The following is a 22,863-nucleotide window of genomic DNA, read 5'->3' as shown; positions in this document are numbered from 1 at the left end:
GCAGCGCAGTCCCACAGCTTATCGAAAATAGAAACCTATTGGTGCCAGAAAATTTGCTTATGACGTCAGCGTTCACCGTTCGATTGCCCGTACAGACACTGGGGGTAGAGGTAAAAAAACCTCATCTGGGTAGGGAAGGGAGTCCCAGACATATTACTGTGCGTTTCGTTTTGGCGCAAAATTAACCATTTTCGAGGTAACAAAACGGAGGTGCTCGAGTAAAAATCTAGATTGAAGTTTCTTGTGGTTGGCTTACCAGAAACCTTTTAAAAATATTCTAAAAGGTTTCTAAAATATTCTAAAAGCTCTGCTTTTTGCTTGGTCACGCTTTTGGTCATACTCCAGGAACAACCTAATCTCCCGCCTCCCCGCTTAGTCAAAATTTTGACAGGTGAATTCATGCGTGAAAACTTATGCAGCATCTAGAAATCTGTTGGCCGCCAGACGACTTGCCGACAACTGCAGAAGCCCTTTTTCATTTCAGTTAAGTTTTAAAATTAATTATCGCCTTTCTGTACTGTCGCCTCTTTTTCTCGAGGAAAGTGTCGAAAAGAGATTCATCGATCAATGCGTTTGTCTGTTAGTTCATGCAGGCTCTTACGGCGGACTACAGGGAACATCTTGAACATCTCAAATTTTTAATTATTCGTGTTCTTCCACTGGCCACTACCGCCATAAATAAATTGAAATATAGCTGCTATCAGGATTCTTCTGTTATTCGAAGAGTTCCTTTTTTTGGCCTTGCAATTGATCCTTCTAATAGTCTTCCCGCTTCAAATTCTACAAACTACCTTGGAGGAAATGGATTCATGTAAAACTCTGAATTAGGCGTGAAAACATTAAGAAAACTCCAGATGAAAAACAGTATCCCTGTTTTGAAAGAGAATAAAAAACGCCTGATTCCAACAATTCAGCATTGATTATTTTTTCTCAAATGACGTGCATTTTTCCTTCGGATTTGAGCCTAATAAAGTGTACGAAGTTTCAATTATCCGTTCCCTTTGAATAATGCCAGGGATAAAGAACCTTCGCTACACACAGTCCTAAGTCCCCCAAATGGGTAGAAACTTTCGACTGAAAACTGAACTGAAAACTTTATTTATACTCGAGGGTCTGGAGCTTATTAGGCTCCTAGCTTAAATAGCTAATGAGTCGAGGTTAAAAACAAACAAAAAGAAATGAACTGAATTTAAACTATTTACATCATGATACGATATTGTTTACAGATAATGATTCTAAAAGGTACAATATTCGACCCAAAGACTTCTGGGATCCGAGTGTTACATATGATTGGTTAATGCCGGCTTGTTTTGAATACCATCGACCAATAATAGCAACGTCAGCCCAAACGATCATGAAAACACTACACTCAAAACTTGAACCTGTTCTCCTCAGTGTCCCTTAATTGTCACAGGGATATGGGCATGCTCGCGTTTTGAACACCTTCGTTCCTAGTGATATGAGCATCACCTCTAGACCTACCCTTAACTCTAACCCAAATCGGTAAGGCGGGTAATATGAGAAGGGGATGCCCTGCATATCACCAGGGTTTTAGTAATGGGGTTTCCCAAAACGCGGAATGCCCATTTCACTGTAACACCCTTTCATCTTGGTGCCAAATAAACCTGGTCTCGAGGACATGACAGGGTAAGAAAGAGAAGAAGATAAAGTTTACAAAACAATGGTTTGAAGGGAATTGGCAAAACATACCATTCGATTAACACTTGAATTCTGATTGCGGCAGGCTGTAAAATTTGCCGGCAAAATGACCTCACTTCCATCCAAAGTGATGGTTTTATTGCCCGTGTCCTCTGCGTTATATCTCTGGACTCCCAGGGCTAAAGATTTCTCCTCAAAAGTTATTTCTTTTTCTCCAGCAATCAATGTGGTCAGCATAGCTGTTCCAACTGTTTTGATTGTACCGACAGCTGCTTGCGTGTTATTGCCATCTGAATCCTACAAACAAAATTTTGTGATTAGCTTCTGAGACTTTTTCCTCCTTTGGGGTCAACCCTTTACATGCAACTTTTGAGGACGATGATTTATTTTTTGTATCATAGCGGAGCTCTCTTTTATTTTTTCGTCACAGACATCGCTCCCTCTATATCGGTATTTACTAATGACAGGCAAAAGACAAAAAAGGTTGTAAAGAATAAGTGTGTAGTAGTGGTAATGGTAGTGGTAGTGGTAGAAGTAGTAGCAGATCGTACTTTGTTTGATGAGTCGGTCAAAATGACGTTTATTGCTGTACCGACCACTGACTTTGAAGCACCCTGAATGTCTTTACTCGAGGCGGTCTTGGCTTGGCTTAGAATTGCGTTTCCCGCGTTCTTGATGAAACTAGAAACTTTGTTCTGTTTGAAAAAGAAGCATAAAATATAAGTACATTGGAAAAGTACTAATCGTAAAGTTAAAGTTAATTCGATAAAGTTCACTCCTTCCAAAAGAGGGTTGATCGTTCTTGCAGATACTGTATTTACAGAAAGGTCAAGATATTTCAATGAGCTAAGAGTAAGCCCAAAATTTAGACTAAGATTTCTCACATAGAAATGCGCTAGTTGATTATGTTTTACTTTTACTAAGAGACCCATTTAAGAGAACCTAAGTTAATGGCCAAAGAAAGAACGTAAAACACAATCGTGGTTAAATTTTAACATTGTAAACTTGGGTACTCAAGCACTACCTAGCCATCGAGCAACTAAGAATACAGATCTGTCAATTGCAACGACTAACGTTTGCGGTTCCACAGTCAGTGTGAAAGCTTAAGTCTGTTTTCAGTTAACGTCGTTCATCTGTGGTTGTTGACCTGATGTTGAAAATAGTGAAATCACGATGTTTTATCTTTTGTACCGCCCCCCGTCTCGTGAAAAACAGCAAAAACAGAGTTTTTGTGTGGGGGAAGAAATCCAGTGCACACCAAATAAATCACAGAAAATCTCAACAGGTTTAATGTCCACAATCCTATCCACAAGCACAAGTAAGAAATAGTAGAAATCCGAACAACAACGAAGTAAAAACGCTTCCGTTAGGTCTTTTTTCTAACCACGAGGTCTGCGAAAAATACTCTAAACGAGGCTACAACAAAACAATTTATACACTAGTCACGAATGTTCTCAACGATCTCAACACCCTCCCCTCATTTAAGTGTTTCAGTAACTTAAATGGCAGTCACTTTGTACATAAGTTGCAAAGGACGTTCGACAACATATCCATTTCCCCTTCTCAGCTTCAATCCGTGAAATACTCCACTTTTGCCAATAATCTTGTCCACGACTCGTCCTAACTTCCACAATGCTTTATCCTTTGCTTCACTTTTTACTAACACCACTGATCCTCCATCTGGAATTTTTGCACTGTCTGCAGCGGCGTCACTCTTTCTTTTTCCAAGGGCATGCACGTACTCTTTTAGAAACCTCTTTTCAGCAGCTGCTCCTTGCTTTTCTGTAAGAATTTCATTCGTTTTGTTACTTTGTCTTCGCCAGTTGCCTGAAAATCTTCCTCCAATATTGGGCTTGGTTTTCCCCTCAGCAAGGTGTTTGGGTTAAGCACTGGTTGCTCAAACTCCTCCCCCTGATAAAGAAAAGGAGGGTAGACAACCACTTCCCAGTGGCCGAAGACGTCTTCCCATTGTCACTTACAATGGTCTGACGGCATCCACGCCTTGCAATAAACTCCTTTAGAGCTCTTTGAAATCCATTGGAATAGAGATCACAACAGAGCTTATCAAGGTCCACTGCACGGGTACTGGCTCACGTAAATGGTGTAATGTAAGATTTCCCAGTATTAGATTTCTTCTCCTTGTAGTGAACAGGACCGGCAAAGTCAACTCCCGTTATTGCAAAATGATCAGACATTTTAACCCTAAAAGCTGGCAGGGTTTCAGTTGTAACACACGAGGCAGACACAGGTTTCTGCCAGTACTTGATGAACCACCATAGATGTTAGGTGACTTTCTCGAGGTAGGTAGATCGGGTTGTAACCACGAACTCTGCCGTCACATCATCATCTTCCTTCCCAAAGTTTACATTTGTTGTTTGGAGCTCCAACAGCCTGTGCCTGAGCAACCCAGAATTTTTCTGCTGCTTGCAATTCCTCTGTTTTCAATGGTCCTTTTGTTTCTCTGTTTTCGCGCAGATGTTGATAAATCTCTTCACATAAACAGTCACTCGGCGGAGCTTCCAGTACGACGAATAACTGTAGGAGTTGGCCCACATTGCAGTTCTTCTCTTCTTCTCTGGCGAGCAGCTGCCTCTCCCATTTTGGCCTTATAGTCTACTGTGGTCTCCAAGGTTTCGCACACTTCAGGTTGTGATGGTCATTTGTCTGTACCGCTGAGCCAGTTCGGTCCTTTGAACCATAGGCTTCCTATATTTCCGGGTTCTGCACATCTGCTACCTTGTTCGCTAGGGTTTTCACTTGTAGGCACGTAATTGCATTTAAGTACCCTTTGTCTTGAATAGTCTGAGTTCTGTTTCGCATAAACTGAGTCCAAGTTCTTTGCCCTTAAATCAAGTAAAGTAGAGTGGTGCTGTCAACCCAGCAATGATACTCTTCAATTGGTTGCCTGTGTGATAAATCTTTTACATTATCCATCAGTTTACTCAGCATGTGTGCATCGATAAGTTCCAAGCTTAGGATTGATAGATCTCTTAAGGGCTATTGTTGGCTTTGCAACAAGGAGATTGTGTAGTTCAAACAAATATCCATACCCCTTCCCACGGAGGGCACTTTTCCTTTACACCCCCATGGAATTTCCATCCCATTGGATGCTTCTTAGACCTCCCCACCCAGCTTGGTCAGGCACCCCTGGAAAAATTAGTTACGTCAAAAATGCTTTAGCGCTTTAATATTATGCGAAAGTTGATTGTTTCTGCGATAAAAAGAGAAAAAATCCTTATATTCATGTTTATACAGTGTCTAATAATCTCAAGTTTGCATTGGAAAGGTCTTTGGACAAGACAAGACAAGACAATGTTTTATTTGGAGTCTTATAGCGGAGCTCTGGCGCGAGAAGCGCGCCTGCGGAGCACCATGGGTAAGTAAATCTACCCATCCCAGAAAATTTGGCAATCACGTGACCGTACACCGCCCGCCCGCCCGTCCGTCCGCATCACAGGGAAACCAATGTTTAATCTCTCACTTTCTAGCTAGTTTGGGAGCACAGGAAGACTGATATTGCACACATAATGTACATCAATGTTGTGATCAATTGACAGCTGTCAAAACAGGGTATCCGCTGACCAGTATCACCTGACACTTATCGCGGGCTCAGGTATCGACCCATCGAGTTCGAGTATCTTTTTGAAGTTATTCGCTGACAAGTTACTAGTTTTCAAAGGATCGCAGGCTCAAGTTTAATTTTTTTAAATTCATATGAAATATGTTGTATTTAATATGTGCCGCACAATTAAAATTTTGATTTCAAACTGACCTCGGAAGCTAAAATTCAGCCAGTTTTTACTGGCAGGGAAGACATGCCAGTTGCTTTTGTCTTTTCTCACCAAGGTCACGCGTTGGTCACGCTCTACGTCCAATGTTTATGCTCTGATTGGTGAAAATTTGACAGGTGAGTTCATGCGGAAAATTTATGCAGCATCTTGAAACTTGTTTACTTTGATAGCTGAAGATGACAGAGTTTTGTGTCAACTTGTGATGTTTTTAACTGTCTTTTTCCACTGAAAGTACAAAATGAAATTCTGCTGCTATCAGTAGTCTTCCGTTATTCATAGCTAGTTTGTTTATTGGGTTTTTGGTTGAGAAATACGTCGCTTGTCAAAGTCGGAAATCTGATTTTGGATGGCATCGTTTTCGTTTTTCACCTTGCTTGATGCGTAAGAGGGTTGAAAAGTCTGAAGCGATTCTGGCCTTACTTGATAGTTTTCAGTGCATCTCGAATGGTAAGCCTAAGTAATTATTGTATTTGATGTTTGTTTTTTATATCCAATTTAATGAAGTTGGGCGTAGTTTATGCAAGTTTGTAAGACTGATTTGAGACAATGATCTGACCGAGTATCAGGTGAGGTTTGATTACAAGCTTATAGAACTTTAAAAAGCCTTAATAGACATTTTCTCACCGCGAAGAGAAAGAAAACTTTCCAAAGGATAGTTAGTTATAATTCTGGCTGTAAAAGAAAGCTTTGAGCGATTTTCTTGCCTCGAGTTCATCTTTGAAAAAAGCAAACGCCGGGAAGCCGGCTTAAAACATAAACAAGGATTTTCAGAGACACTTTAATACTTGTCTTTGTAAATGAAAATTGTTGTCTCTGTAAATGTTTCACCGAATTATTTTCCTTTTATTGATTGTTAGTAGTCCGCTCTTTTGCAATTTTAGTCGCTGTGCCGTTTGTTTTCAGTCACTCATGAACAATACATCGCTTGCAGGAGTACTGAAAATGCCGCGCGTATCAAACGCCATCGTTATAAAATCATTAGACAAAAAATAAACATAATAGATTCTTTATCATGTTGAAGCGTATAACTCTATTAATCTTGATTTAAACAGTCGACTTTGGCGCTTGTCAAAAGACTATTGAGAACCGGCTAGCCGTATAGGTGATCTCGGAAATTTTTTTCAACGGTTTCGGTAAAAGCCCATAACGCGTGCTTCGATCGTCCTGAATATTGAATGAGTGCAATTTGTATTGTAAAATTGTGAAATATCGCATTCTGTCCGAGGTCTGTATGATAAAAACAGCGCCTCATGGTACTGTTTCACCTCAGATGTGATGTATAAAAAGTATAAAAGGTTGGTTTACACGTCTTCAGACTTGTTGGCAAGATTTTGCAAAGTAAATGATAAACTTGTCGAAAGCAAAAAAAATTCGGCCTGATTTGTTTTCCAAGAATTTGTTTTCCAGGCCTAATCTACTGTGATTAAGAGCCATTATGGCTCTTAAATGTTATCGAAGATGATTGCTATTCTTTGGGTGTACATATAAGGCTATCAACTTGATGAAGATTAAGTTCACTCTTAGCTTGGACTGTTTGCAAATTATTTTTTTCTAAAATCAAAAATCACATGAATGTGCTCTAAAGTTAACTGATTTGTGGAATACAATTGCAAGTTTATTGTTTGATTTAAATTATAAATTCGAGTTAATAGGAGCTTCGCTTTTAGCCCTGGCTAAATCTATATATTACAATCCTAAGTATATCGACTTTATCCAAATAACTTAAAATTATAACACAAATTGCACACTAGTGGAACTATAATCAATGTTAACCTAAACAACTAATGATCTTCTTTTCTCATAGCAGTCGAATACGTATTTTGCAATAAACTTTTGCACTTTGGTCCGCGTCCTCTTAGCCCCCCCCCCCCCGCTTCCTATCTAAATTTTCGTTACGCCCCGTGGGGGAGTTGTGAGCTACACTCGCATGAAATGGTACAGTGTACATAGCTGCCGCTTCTAGCTTGCTAGCATCGGCGAAGCCGTGAAGGACAATTATTGTCATTTACACCTCTGTTTACAATACTGCAGGAACTGATATACATGAAAGATTCTCAAATCCCTTTAGCCACTTGTCCCAGGATCTGCAAATTTCATCAGATACTCTTACATCCAACTTGAGTTTGCGTAAGCAAGTTTCGCTGTATACGATCTTTTCCGTGATCAGTACTGGAGAATCAAGACCCAGCGGGTCATTATATACCATTGACAGCCGATAGTATTTTCCTCTTTCTTAAAGGACCCTCGCTAGCCGATTCTAACGGCTTCATGAAGCCAATAGAAAGTTCATATTCTGTCTTGTTCCAAGAAACTTCCATTACTTTTGTTTCTTTAGGACTAGTTCCCACCTCAGCCTCTAACGATCTCCTATCTCTAGTATGTTAGTTATTATTCGATTACTGTGCCGTTTGTGAAGGTGAAAGCCACCTTCTCCCATATTCCTTGTGGCCTCCTCTTTGAACTTAACCAGCTCATCTCTGTGATCTCCACTTGACTGGACATAATCCACATAAGTATTGTTCCACAACTCATAGGTGGTAGAGGGAAACTTTTCAGTATACTGACTCACGTGTCTCTTACTTGTCGCCCCCAGAATGTAAGGACTAGGTCCTGACCCAAAAATCACTCTTGTGAATCGATACTCTGTAATTGTCCTTGAATCAAGGTTTTCATTGGTACCATAAGAGGCGAAGAACATCCCTGTCCTTTGGATGGACCTTAATCTGGAGGAAGGGCTTTGGAATGGCTCTGGTGATACATAGCAACTTCACTCGAAAGACGATTTCGGAGAGGAATGTCAGAGATAGGTTGTAAAGGGGGTCTCACTTCCAGACAGTCTCTCAAAGATGGTGCTTGGGAATTGGCCTTAACTGAGCATCCATACACTATTCTCATCTTTGTAGACCCCGCCTGGTCTCTGATTGCTGGTTGACGGGAATGTAATGTTCCTTGCGGAGGTTTTCTACCAGCTCCTCAAATCCCCACTCTTCCCAGTCATCATCTTTTTGTGCTCAGGCTTCTCTCACTGGACCGAGCTTGTCCATAATGCTGTAAACATAACTTTGTGCACTTTGCAATTTCTTCATTGTGCTTAAGGTTCTCACAGTTCTAGACAGCTGGTTATGAAACTCATGAATCTGTTTTGTTTTTGTGATGCTTGATATGTTTGCTGGCAGTGTTTCCAAATCCTTGATCAATGCCTGGAGAACCTTAATATCCTTTCCCTAAGTAAGTTCTAAGATCGTTTTTGCTTCCTCATATAGCCTTTTGCAGTGTGCGGTAAGTTACGAATATGATTGACCTTTTGGCTCCCCTTCCACCGGTTCAAGCAAGTAATTGAATTTTCTTATCTCAGAAAGTTTCCACAACAAACTGATTCCAGTATCTGAGCCAATCTTTGTAATCCCCTCTAAATGGTGTGATAGAATACTTCTGTAGTTTAACTGCTTGTATTTTAGTTATTTCCTTTGTGGCTATTTTTTGCTTCTAAAGCAAGTTCACACTTCCTTATGAAACAAATCTTCCTCTCTCTTGTGTATTTCTTGTTTTTCTAATTCGCTTAACGCTTCCTTCAGCTTTTCTCTTAGGTTTCGCACAGTAAGAACTCGTTTACGAGTGTCTGACCACTGTCTTACCTCGTCAAATCTCTTCTCCGCATCCAAAATGGTATCTTTCACTCGTTTCGCTAAATCTTAGAGTGCCTTGTTTATGTCACATATTCTCTCGTACGCCAAACGCAAATGTTCCGTTCCTCCAGCGTTTAGTTTTCACTCAATTTCTCCATCGTAGAACGTTGCCCTTTTTAATTCCTTCTTGTAATTTTGTTCAGTAAGCTGCAACATGTTTCACAGTCAGTAGTATTTTCTTGAGTCTTCACACATTCGATGTTTGTATCCACAAGGTTCGCTTTAATCACATGCAGTCCTGGCAAGGTCGCCACTTTTGGTGAGGGGAAAGAAAATAATCCAGTGGGCAAAAAATAAATCACAGAAAATCTAAACAAATTTGATTTCCACAATCCTGATCCACAAATACAAGTAAGAAGTAGTAGAAGACCAAACAGCAACAAAGGGAAAAAACCTTCCTAATCGCGAGGACTGTGAAAAATACTGAAAACGAGGCTACAACAAAACACTCTATATAGCACTCATGAATGTTCTCAACGTTCTAAACATTTGCCTCAAACTTGTTTGCAAACAAATTTGGGAAAACCTTTGAAGCGTTGCATCCACCGGCCAGATATTTTAAAAGCTTTAGCCAAGGCTTAATTACGCCAAAATGTTAAACAAAAGTTTCTCATCTAGAGTTATTTTTATGCTGAATTCAGATAAATAAATTTCATCATCAAGCCTCATTTTAAAATTGTAAATATGAGAAGTTTTCCTAGATGAATTCGAAACGCAGTAGAGAAGGAAAAATACACTGGCGCAAACAGTGTAAATGCGAAAAAAAAAGTTCATAATGGAGACTGGGTGGTGAAATTTGCTCGTTTGTCGTTAACATAATTATTTATTTAATATTTATATTATAGTTATACGTCTAGATTTGTTGCCAAATATTGCATGTAAGTTTACAATATTTTGACAGTACTTAAAAGGAATAATCACAATATCGAACACGAAGTCTCAGAAGCCTTTCTGAGCTTATCTAGGACACTACCAAGAGACCCCATCATGACTGGCAATTGCTAGTCCATCAGGAGAAAACTCAATACTTGTTCTTCAACATTTTTACACTGAGCCTCAATAGGCCTTCAAACAACTAGGCCAATTGTTAAAAGCTTATTTTTACAGTCGGTCGTGAAATACAGAGTTGTACATGCTAAGATATACAACTTACGAATCGCAGAGTTTTCGAACTCGTCCCTTTATTCCTAGTAGGTTTTTTACAGGGCTAAGCCGTTAACATGTGAATAAGTAAAAACCCGCGACTAAGAACCTGTATTTTCCCTAGTTAGACTTAAAACAGGTTCTTACGTGAATGGTAATGAGCGCAAATTTAGGCTATTTAGGTTGTTAAATAGGTTCTTGTTTTCAGAACAAAAAACACATTGTAGCCAAGAGCAATTAGTCGTATTCGGCTTATTCCTTTTAAAAAATCTGCATACTGTTATATTGTTTTTGGACTGTGATAGGCACCTTTGTCTCCAAAACGGATCATGAATGTTGACTCATTTTTTAAAATGTACAGGATTTTATAAAGATTCTATAAAATAAGAACCTGTTTCAGATTTTAGGCTAAACAGGTTGTTTTTCAGATCGAGCCTATAACTGGCAAAGTTTAGCCTAACAGATTCAAGCCAGGTTCTTACTGTATCAGGGGCACCCAACGAGAATATAGTTGAAAACCACTTAAACATAGCATTGTTAAACGTATTTTAGTATTTAAACGGTAGATATAGGCATATTTTTATCCCCTTAGAAATTTTCCATCTGTTCTTACCTTTGCGAAAATTTCAGCCAGAAAAAAGGCTCCCGAAAATTCTAGGTGACCTTTTAAGGGTTGAAATCCGTTAAAAATGGGCAATTATACCATTTTTTAGATGTTCGAAAATCCTAGAAGAGGCAGGTAAGCAAGAAATTTTACAACAAATGTTCCGAAAAATTGTAGATCGAAAATCGTTTTCCGAACAGATATTTTCCAAAAATTGTCGTTGGGTGCCCCTGCTGTATGTCATTGATATGTCAGTCCCCGTTAGCACGGAATCATTTTATCTATTTTTTGACTTTACTTACGATCACATTGGGAGAATTCTGTTTGGCTACGGAAGTAGCAACTCTGAGAGTCCCGAACAGTTGAGTCACATCAGCTAAGTTCATATCCTTTTTGACAACAGTATTGTCAAGTGCAATAGAAACAAGCTTGTCAACAAACTGAAAAAGGCAAAAATAAAATAATTACTTCATCTCCAAATCTCCAAAAGACACTTAAGACCTACAGTAAACACCCGCAGTAGTTTTGCAAAGCTTACTTGTGTACTTATTTATCAATAAAGAATTAAAGAATAAAGAAGAATTATTATACCAACCAATGTCCATGAAATCAAAAATTGGCTAGTTGGATATATCCGACTGGAAACGAAGGGTTTACCTTAAAGTGCAAAAATGTAAACTAACCCGTGGGAAACTAGTACGCTATGAAAAACCAAACATACTTTATATAGTAAAACCAGGGGAGGGGAGGGGGGGAGGCAACTCTATTGTTTCCCACCTAAGTTTCTTGACCCACTCCGCCTGCCAGTATGACGTCACATAGTAACGGGCAAGAGCCTCGGGTCGCTTGTGCAAATTAGCAAGGAATACGACATTTATTTGGACGAGCGAGGTCAAGGAAAAGCTAAGAAGCTAGCAAATATCGCTATATATCACTTATTTGATCGAATGTGTGTGAGCTTTGGTGTTGCTATAATCTGCTTGTTTAAACCCGTTTTGATATTTTGTGTCCATGATTGTATAATTTTGTTAATTTGTTTTGCGTGCAGTGTTGCGGGACACCATCTATTTCACCGGACCGGCAAGGTCACCAAAACTTAAATCTTTTTTTTCTCTAAAATAGGCAAGGTCTAGTCTCCAGAATCGCAGGTTCCATTCTCAGATCACGCATGTTTATATTTCATCTATTCTTTTGCTAATTAAATAGGCCTAACTTCATATCATTCCTTAAGAGTGTGGGCCTCTGTTGATCTCCTAATCCTCTACCAAATTCAGTAAAACTTGTTCGATCGATTATCTACATCGAGTCGGCCTGTTGAACCCGAAATAATGCGAAATAGCTTTGAAAGACGCGTTTAAGAAAATTTTCCTCAAATGTATATTTGAATTCATGATAAATACCGCTCCACCCGCTTCAAACAGCGTCTATGGCAGAGAAAAATTGTTTTGATATGACAAAATTAATTTTTTAATTATTAGCCTAAAATCTCCACTGAGTTTGCCCCCCAAAAATAATTAAACCAAACCTTTTATTGGTTTTCGGGATTTAATTACAGAATTACAGGTGTATGCCCAATACAGTATTAAAATGCGATAAAGCAATAAGATTCACTCACAAATACCTGTCATTTAGCTTCCTCTTTCAACGCTACAACTAAGCGAACTTTGAGAGGAATGATATGGCGTTCCACTAGCTCTGAAGAGCTGAAAATACGCACAATGTAAACTATAATATATACATCCTTTGATGAACCTTCTACTCCTTAATCTTGCTGTGCACTGGCCCACAAAAATGTGACCGGTCTGTATGATTGCCCGTAAAATTTGCTCGACGATAGAACTGGGAATCTTTAAAATTCATTACGCCACTGGACATTTCATTCCAAAAAAGCACTTAAGTCTAGTCTTCTATGACAATAGAAACCTTAAAATCTCCAAATCCAAGAAATCGGAACAGTATTTCCGTGATAACATCGAAATTTTTATCTGTCCCTTCCATAAACACTTTGCGCGCCATTTTGAAAGTCACTGACGCGAGACGTGACGTCAAGCTGGCAGGCGGACTGTACCCCGGGGGGGGGGGGGGTACTCCCATACATTACCTATACGGGTATGTGCCACCCAAAGGGGTCGTGATTTTGAAGCTCCTGGTTTAGAACGGGGTATCCATTTCAGACGCGGTTTCTAGAACGGGGTATAATATTTCGAACGCACGAAAGCTCTCCACTTTTGTAAGCAGTCATTTGAAAGCATTCAAGGACAGATTGCTTTTAAAAATACGGCTCAGTGCGTTAACAAGCAATCCGTTGTACTCTTGTTGCACCCTAAAACGGAGTATAAAAAATTGGCCCATTTCTAGAACGGGGTGTTAGTTTTAGGGCGAATTCTAGAACGGGGTATAAAAAATTGGCCTATTTCTAGAACGGGGTATCAATTTTAGGGGAAATTTTTTCTAGAACGGGGTGCCAATTTGGAGTCCCGGGCGGCACATACCCACCCAAAAAATACCCAAGTGCCCCTCCCCCGGTACTGTACCACAGATAACAGAACATCAAAAAGAACGTTATTACCTCTTTGTTTGCCTCGATATCTTCATCACTTTCCTCTTCAGTATCTTTTTCGTTTAATGCTTGGGCAAAACTTGATACAAAAGACAGTTTCAGGTTGAAGTTGCCACCCGCAGTTATTTCGCCCAGATTTTCGTCTAATAGTTTTGTAAGATCCTTAGCAGTCGGTTTCCCTTCATTCGGATTAACCTGTTAAAGAAAGATCAAAGCTCTTTCTCGGGAAACGTCTTGGGTAATAGGCCACGCTTGACATATTAAAATTCTAACATGACACCGGGGCTTTCTGGTCATATTTCTATATTTGATTTGGTTTTCTTTTCGCTCAAGTCTTTTCGAGGAATTGCGAGACAATGGAGTCGTGGAAAGTTTGAAAACCTTATCTTACCTCGGAGTTACGTTAGAATTTTGATATATCGAACGTGGGCTATTTGAAGTATCGACGGAATTTTCCCCAAAGTTAATTAACCTAGGGAAAATACGTCACACTCAAAAAGGTGCTTTCCCGTTGGCAACAGCCCGATTTTCCATGACTAAAATGTATAGTATACCCCGGCGCACCTAATGTAGGGTATGTGGTACGAAAAGCACAGCCATTTACGTGATATTTAGCCTCACTGCTCACTCACTTGATAAAATTCAGCAAATTTTAACCTGCAGAAGATAACCTTGGCTGGAAATGCCTGGTTGTAGACTAACTGGGGAAATGTAACCGTGATAGTTATGATAAGATTAGACCACTTAGATTAGAACAAGGACAAAAAGTTTCGCATATTTCTCTTTCTTTCTACCTCATGATGAATCAGAAACGATGAATACGTTCATACATTCCTTCGAGTTCCCTCGAGAACCATACCCGATTCCAGATCCTAATGGGCAAAGTCTATACCCGTTCATACCAAAACGGCGCAAGAACCCTACCCTTTGAGGAGGCACTTACCTATGGTTTGTACATATGAGTACCCCCGGGCCACGCGTACTGTGTCCGGTTTTGCTTGAAAAGAGAGATCTTTCTTCCGGTTTAGCATACCTTCCACAGGTGCCCGATAAGATTAAAACTACTATTTACAGAAAACCGACACATACCGACCGATTACTAGACCAGTCTTCGTACAACCCGACCTCTCACAAGGATACTACTATCCGGACTCTGACGAGACGAGCGCAACTAGTTTGCGACTCACCTGACAGCCTACAAGACGAGACTGATTATCTTAACAACGTTTTAGTAAGAACAATTACAACACGGACTTTGTTAGACGGAACACTCACAGTAACACTGATTCCAACTCTCAGACCAACTCTGGCCCTGTTACGACAGCGACTATACCGTACATCAGAGGCACCTCTGAAACTATTGCACGTATATTACAACCTTACAATATACGTGTTGCGCACAAACCGATAACCACTTTACGGCGACTGCTTACTAATGTCAAGGAAAAAGACAATCCGGAGGACAGACAGGGAGCAGTATACAAGATCAAATGCTGCGACTGCCAGGCTTCTTACATTGGTGAAACCGGCAGAAACCTAAGCACGCGACTGACCGAACACAAACGCGCGACGAGGAATGGTGACGTCAACAATCACATTGCTGAGCACCATTTAAAGACGAAACATCAAATTGACTGGGACTCTGCGACATGTATAACGTATTCTACAGACTACTATCGACGTCTTACTTTAGAAAGCTGGTTTACTAACTTAGAACAAACGCCACTGAATCGTAGCCAACAGTTACCAGCGCCGTACAAACGACTTATTGACGAGATCAAGCAAAACTAACTACGAGAGAACAACTGGAGAACTGACAATTTGACTAACAATAGACGACTGTTTAACTGTGACAATAGACGGATCGAAACGCACCAATCACTGATTACGAGTCTTCATAGCCAATAACATCACGGCTTAACTGACAGACGACCAATAACATCGCGACATAATTGACCAATCAGATCAATAACCAGAGTATAATACCATCTACTGACGTGATACAACTCACTTTGACTCTGAAGATGACTACCTCGCAGGTTGTCGAAACGTCAGTCACTGTCAACAACAACAGTCCTATTCAGGACTACGTTCACCCGGACGATCAAACTCAACCTTTTGAAGATTAAAACTGTCAGAAAACGCATCTTTTCAGAAACCTTCTCCTGACTGACATAACGATACCCACCTTAACAGTCTCGTTGATCTCGTAATCGAAAGATGCTCCTAATTTGTCCGTTACCTTCACGACAAAATGATATTTGTAATCGTTTGCTTCCAGACCACTTGATAAGCGGAAATCTTTGACAACGGGACTAAGGCTCTGGTCTAAAGTTGATAGAGGACCTCCTACGGCTTTCTTGTAGAAGAATGTGTACGTTAGAGGCACTTCTGGATCTTTGAAGCCTTTACAAGTTATGGTAAATAGAGTTTTTAGCGGTAGCGGTTTCCCTTCTTCGTGAGATACACTACATTCGCCATCTGCTGGAGGCTTGTTCACCACAACATCGTAACTGCTTTTGCCTGTTGCTCCACCTTCAACATTTCCACTCAGTGTAACCGTGTATTTCTTATCATCTATCAAGAAAAAAAGGTCGGTAAGAGATTGTAAACACAAAGGAAAGGACATCCTAGATAAACAAGTCGGGTTATCCGGCCAGGACTGCTACATAGCTCTAATTTACATGCGTGTCATATGCGCGGAAAAGCTAGCGGGTAACTTTTGAGCTGTGGCTACTAAAGATGGTAAAAACCATAGAAAGGGAAAAGCAGCCTAATAGGCTTAAAAGCCTATGTTTATTCTACACCGGATAGGGCTTCTGTTCACACATAACTACTCCAGTGATTCGGATGGATTTCTTTAACTACAGCAAAGCTACGCCGTGCCGATCTGGAAAGTGAAACGTTACATTTGGGATAGGTGCTGTGCCACACTTTGGTTGTCAGAACAGGTATTCAGATTATGGCAGAATTGCATACTAGCGAGGACTGGAACCCACTGAGACGAAAATAAATACAGACTAAACTCCTTAAAAAATCCATGTGCGACTACTTCTCGTAAGCGACCACCTCCGATAAGCGTCCATCCAAAACACCAAAGTTTTTCTTCTTCGTGGTGTATTTACGGCAGGGAATTTCACGTTGTACTCGACTGCAGTGACGGCAAAGAAATGTACAAAAAGTGTGTTGCACGCGCAGAATTGTTGTTTTGGCTTATTACTTGGCTTCACACTAGAAGCTGAGTTAGTTTCAAGTAAGCACTTGATTCAACTGCACTTAAAAATCTTAAGTCGCTCTGTAGAAAACATGGCTTCATACTTGTTAACAAAGTATATTTACTTGAAGTACAAGCTGTCAATTATCTTTTACACTAAAATCATTTATGCATATCACAAACGTGATTGCTCGCGTCAAAAGTTAAAACTATGAGGCCTTTGCTCTGAAGAAGAGTTTTTTGTTGTTTAGTATTTATTTTTCATTACTTTTTAATTCAACTCAAAGGGTTTCAGTTTACTGTAAAACAGATGCTTATGTGCTTCATTTTTTTACAAGTACTTAGAAGCGGCAGGAAAAAAAGAACAAGCGAAGTCTCTCTCATCATTTCACTAGAATGACTGAACAACCCTCTTTTGGCAAAAAAAAAAAAAAAAAATTCGCCATAAGTTCTGGGCTGGGCCTCTTCCGCAAATGCTCTTCGCAGCCCGAGATATGAATGTGCATCTGTCCGTTCACTAGAATCTTGGAACAGCTGCGCGTGCACTTCGCGTGCACATGGCTTCCATTTCTTATTGGTCAAGTGTGCATGGTGTACACCACACTTGGAAACGAACATTGGCTTTCCATGGTCACCAAGTAAATTTGAAATAGGTACATTTTTCCCCTTCACACTCAAAGAAGGTTCCAAGTACACTTGGATTATACTTGAGTAATCTAGTGTGAAGCCAACAATTAAAGCTATTGCGTTTGTGCCGTTCTTGTTGTCGTTGCCGTCGTCGATGCTGAAAGTCCTTATTTTCCCTGGTCTACAGTCTTCTTTCTATCACACCCCCTGCGCTTTTTGAGTAAGAGTCATGGACAAATTTAAACTATTCCGATAAAAAGAAAAACACAAATTTGTCGGCAAAAGTAAAGATTATTTAAGTGAAAGAATTACATTTCACTACCAATATTCGTAAGTACCTTCAAAATAATCCGGCCGTATGACCAAAGTTTCTGACCTCAGATGTGGCACTGCGAGGTAATTCTCTAGGTTCTTTTCATCTATAAAACAGGTGTCACTGGATGTATTACAAACGCTCCACTGGTAATTTATCTCTCGGTTACCTTCCCTTTTCCTTTCAATGAAAATTTCTCCGATGGGTTTAATTTTTCCTTGCAGTTTTTAACGCACCTGAAATTAAAAGCAAGCAGCGATGAAAAAGTCATAAAGGGTGACCACCATTAAGTTAGATATTGAAAGAGCATTGTACAAAGTAAATTTGGAATTAGGCGCAGTCCAAGTCAGTATGTTAAAGAAAAAAAAAAAAGAAAGAAACAAATCGCTCTCCTTTACCATAGTCAAAATCTTTAATGAGCAGAAGGTACAACTTCAAAGACTTCAAAAGACATCAAAACAAAATGGCTTAAATTTGAAGAGTAAAACTGCCAAATGTACCAAACTGAACACTGAGAACTGCTTTCATTGTTGGTGGTTGTTCTTCTAGTTGATTTATAATCACCATAGCCTTGTTTTCGCGCTACGATTTCCCAGCAACCTTCACGATGCAACTGTGCCTTAAAAAGCGACAATATGAATCTATTTTTTTTACATTCAACTGACAAACAAGAGAAATATTACCATCAGCTATCAAAAAAAAAATTTTTCAAACTGCCAACAGCAAGCAAGCAAGCAGAAAAAACGACGAAACACTCGGCTTGGTCAGCGTTTTCTTTCCTTTACAAATCACTTTCTAATGCTTTTTTTTTTTGCCGCGTCGACCCAATCTCGTACCAGATTTCTTGTTTACAAAGCCCAAGGCGAGATCTTACTGTTTAAGAAAGGAAATTTAAGTTTTTCGATCGGCTAGATTGTGAGCGAATGACGTGAGCTAGTGTCGTCTCCTACGCGCTATGGCGTGTGCAATTAATTCTTTGCAAGTGTTACGCGGGTAATCTTTTAGAGGACGGGTAGCTTGCAAACCAAACTGAACGCAGGGTTGTCGGAACAGTAACAAGAAGATTTATTCCACAAATGAACGTAGTTTCCACGAAGTAAAACTCCACAACAGCACTTAACTCGATAAACTTACACGGCCTCCGCCAACTTCAATTAACTTGATAAACTTACACGGCCTCCGCCAACTTGGATAAACTCTGCTTTCGTCACACTTGACTAAACACGACCAACGTCAAACTCTCTTCGCTTGTGAAAACTAGTTAAACCTTAACTCGAACTAGCCTACTTATATACTTTTACAATAAAGTTCTAGAACATTCCAAATAGTCTAATTATAGAAAGATTACAAAATATACCGCTTTTAGAAACGCTTACGCAAGATCCTAAAATAAACAAACTACGAACTCTCGCGAAGCTTCTAGAAAGTCACGCTAGTCACGCAATACAATTTTTCGTAACATAACCCCCTTTCAGAAGAAATTTCCTAAATTTCCAATACAACAGAAAAATTGTTAGCTAATATACAACAGGGGTAGTCCAGTGTCTCTCAGGTTACTCCCATTTTGATCATATCGGCGAGATCTTTCTTCAGTGATTCTCTCATGCTATAACGAACTGGATATGGTCTTGATCGAACAGGCTCATCTGAGGTAAGTTTGACGTGCTGCCTTCTCCTTTCCTTTCACTTTAACTCTATAGTCGTTAAGGGCTACTACTGAACTCACTTCAAAAGGACCCTTCCACTGCATCAGCAACTTACTGTAATCAGTTGGTAGTAGCACAAGAACTTTCTCACCAGGCTGAAATTTTCTGACTCTAGTCTTGCGATCATAATAGTGCTTTCCTTTATCTTGAGCCTTCTGTAATTGACTGTGGGCTAATTTAAGGGTTTCTTCCAACTTCTCACGCAGCTCAAAAACATACTGGTAGCTGTTTTTGACTTCCGGTTCCTCTACTTCTTTCGTCCAAAGCTCCTTAAGGATAGTCATCGGACCTCTGACGGCTCTTCCATACAGCAGCTCAAACGGTGAAAAACCAGTAGACTCTTGGGGAACCTCACGATAAGCAAACAACAAAGGGTTGATAAAGCGATGCCACTGTCTTGGTTGTTCACTACACAATCTCTTTAACATAAGCTTCATTGTTCCGTTGAACTTCTCAGTTAAACCATTACACATAGGGTGGTAGGGCGTGGTTGTGATCTGCTTGATACTCAGCAATCGTGTTACTTCCTTCATGCAATCAGAGACGAACTGTGTACCAAGATCACTTAAAATCTCTTCCGGAACTCCCAATCGACTGAAGATATTTACTAACGCTTCTGCCACGGTTTCAGCGTCAATAGTCTTCAAAGGAACGGCTTCAGGATAGCGAGTCGCAAAATCAACAAGTGTCAGGATGTACCTGTGCCCTTCTTCACTTGGTGGACTGATAGGTCCGACAAGGTCAATGGCTACTCTTTTAAACGGTTTATCAATCAAAGGCATCTTCTGTAGTGGCATCTTTGGAACCGATCCCTTGTTTACGGTCTTCTGACAGACATCACACGATTTGCAGAAACGGGTTACATCACCTTGAATACCAGGCCAATAAAATGCACTCTGAATCTTGTCAGTCGTCTTCTAAATTCCTAAATGACCTCCCATTATAGATCCATGAGCCACTTCCATTATTCGAGGTCTTAACTGCTTAGGAACCATCACTTGCTTCACAGGCTTACCACCATTCACAAAAGGGTGTTCGTAGATGCGGTACAATATCCCACTCTTTACCTCAAAAGAAATCTCAGCTTGACTCTTCGCTAGTACATCACCTCGGTCCCAGTACTTCTGTAAACTCTCATCTTCACTCTGCATCTGTTTAAGTTTCTGTTTATCTACAATGGGGCTCTCTTGGTAGCTTGGTACTTTTAAAGGGGTAACTGCACCGTCTTTCTTAGCTTGACTTCTCGTGGTGACAGCGCATGCTTCTTGCCAAGTGGGGTCTGGTTCATCTGCAGGTCTAGCTCCAGGAACGTTACCTATTATCAGGTCGTAAATGGCATCTGGGAGACACTGCGCTTCAACTTGCCCCTTAAGATAAGGTGTATCCACAGTAATTCTTGCAATAGGTACCTTCCTCGCTGTGTTGTCAATGAGCAGCATAACGTTAAAATCACCGGTTAACTGGTCCTCAGACACAAGACTCTTCTTAACTACTATTCCACTACAACCAGTGTCTCTCAAGACATCCACAGTCTTCTCTCCCACTCTTCCTTTTACAACAGGCATTTTCAACCGGTCTCCAGACAGAGGTTCAAGGCAGGCATTGCTTACTATTGGGATCTTCTTACCACTAGCTAACAACAGTTTATCATCCTTAATGCAGGCTCTAACTTCTTCTTCTGAGGGTTTAACCTCGGGTGGCTGAACTAAACAACCGGCACTCACTTGCCCACGCTGCACAGGGAGACCATCTCTATTTTGTCCTCCTGACCTCTGTTTACCTGAGCGGCAGTTTCTAGCTTCATGCCCTTGCTTGCCACACAAGAAACATTTCTTGACCAGAGATGGGCAGTTAACAGCCTTGTGGCCACGAGCGTTACACTTAAAGCACACTACTGTCGTTGACTCATTCTGCAGATTCTTTGTTTCATCCTTCTGAGGTAGTGCTTGTAGCTTCTTGCTCGCAGAGCCGAACAGATGCTTTCCGTGTGCTTCCAAGTACTGATCGGCAATCTTTGCTATCTGAACAAGCGTTTTCGGAGCTCTTTCACGAAGGTGAATAGCTAACTCTTTTGGACAAGAGTCAATAAACTGTTCTTTCACTATTAAATCTTTCAGGCCTTCAAAAGAACGTTCAGTGTTCGACAGCTCCAACCAACGTAACAAGTATCTATCCAGTCTCACTATAAACTGTTCAGGACTCTCGTCAACTTCCGGCTTTGATGCTCTAAATTTACGGCGATAGCCATCCTCTGTAAGGTCATATCTCTTCATCAAAGCTAACTTTACTCGATCATAATCTTGGGCTGCCTCCTCAGATAATCGTGAATAAACTTCTAGAGCACGCCCAGACAAAAGTTAGAGCACTAAGTTTCGAAGCCCATCCTGTCTTCTCCCATTTAGCTGTAGATGCGAACCTCTCGAATCGTTGTAGATAAGCATCCAAGTCGTCCTTGCCATCAACAAATGAGGGAAGCTTGGGTGCCTTGGCCCTATCCTCTCTCACTTCAGCACGTTCGGTATCGTTACGGCCTTGTCCTAGACGAGCAAGCTCTAGTTCGTGTTCTCTCTTAGCAGCTTCAATAGCTTCTTTTTGCTTTAACAGCTCCGCTTCCAGCTCTAATTTTCTCAGTTCGCGTTCATGCCGTCTAGTTTCTCTTTCTTCGTCTTCTCTTCTACGCCTTTCCTCTTTCTCTTCTTCTTCCTTTCTTCTGTCTTCTTCAAGTATTCGACGTCTCTCCTCCTTTTCTTCTTCTACCTGCCTACGCTTTTCTTCTCTTTCCTCTTCCAATTGTCTACGTTTTTCTTCTTTTTCCTCTTCTAACTTTTGTTGTTTTTCTACAAACTCAAACAGCTTTTGTCCTTCCAATCCGAACTCTTTCCCAATCTGCAAAAGCTTTTCCATTTCCATAGCAGTAGTTCACAGCAAACAAACTCGATATACTTCCTCGAAACAGTCCTTCTTACTTTCGCTGTATTTCCCTTTTCTTGAACTGTCCTTTCCTGGTTACTGTAGTCGGCAAACAATTGAATTCCTCTCCCAGGACAGGCCCCCAATGTTACGCGGGTAATCTTTCAGAGGACGGGTAGCTTGCAAACCAAACTGAACGCAGGGTTGTCGGAACAGTAACAAGAAGATTTATTCCACAAATGAACGTAGTTTCCACGAAGTAAAACTCCACAACAGCACTTAACTCGTTAAACTTACACGGCCTCCGCCAACTTGGATAAACTCTGCTTTCGTCACACTTGACTAAACACGACCAACGTCAAACTCTCTTCGCTTGTGAAAACTAGTTAAACCTTAACTCGAACTAGCCTACTTATATACTTTGACAATAAAGTTCTAGAACATTCCAAATAGTCTAATTATAGAAAGATTACAAAATATACCGCTTTTAGAAACGCTTACGCAAGATCCTAAAATAAACAAACTACGAACTCTCGCGAAGCTTCTAGAAAGTCACGCTAGTCACGCAATACAATTTTTCGTAACAGCAGGTCTTCAGTTCTGCTCAAATAAATGTTTTCACTCACGAAGTAGTTGATATAACTGGAAAA

At 40.4% G+C, this 22,863-nt stretch overlaps 2 protein-coding genes across 2 annotated transcripts in view; both read right to left on the bottom strand.

Moving 5' to 3' along the window:
- Positions 1-22,863, bottom strand: part of LOC140941811 (uncharacterized) — a 61,218-nt gene that overhangs the window by 20,902 nt on the left and 17,453 nt on the right. The window contains 9 exon segments of the mRNA XM_073390823.1: positions 1,711-1,956; positions 2,211-2,354; positions 3,173-3,441; positions 7,851-7,944; positions 11,186-11,323; positions 13,453-13,638; positions 15,632-16,020; positions 19,359-20,171; positions 20,319-21,612. Of these exon segments, the coding sequence (XP_073246924.1) occupies positions 1,711-1,956; positions 2,211-2,354; positions 3,173-3,441; positions 7,851-7,944; positions 11,186-11,323; positions 13,453-13,638; positions 15,632-16,020; positions 19,359-20,171; positions 20,319-21,612 (3,573 nt within the window).
- LOC140940857 (uncharacterized) lies at positions 21,309-22,794 on the bottom strand. Its single transcript, XM_073389827.1, has one exon. The coding sequence runs from the start codon at positions 22,211-22,213 to the stop codon at positions 21,617-21,619; it is 597 nt and encodes a 198-aa protein (XP_073245928.1). The 5' UTR covers positions 22,214-22,794; the 3' UTR covers positions 21,309-21,616.

The sequence above is a fragment of the Porites lutea genome, chromosome 6, assembly GCF_958299795.1.
Source record: "Porites lutea chromosome 6, jaPorLute2.1, whole genome shotgun sequence".
In the NCBI taxonomy this organism is placed as follows: Eukaryota; Metazoa; Cnidaria; class Anthozoa; order Scleractinia; family Poritidae; genus Porites; species Porites lutea.
Note: the sequence above shows the minus strand (reverse complement) of the source record. Positions and strands in the feature narration are given on the sequence as shown.

Coding starts and splice junctions, on each gene's coding strand:
- LOC140940857 (XM_073389827.1), bottom strand. CDS start 22,213: ATGGAAATGGAAAAGCTTTTGCAGATTGGGAAAGAGTTCGGATTGGAA.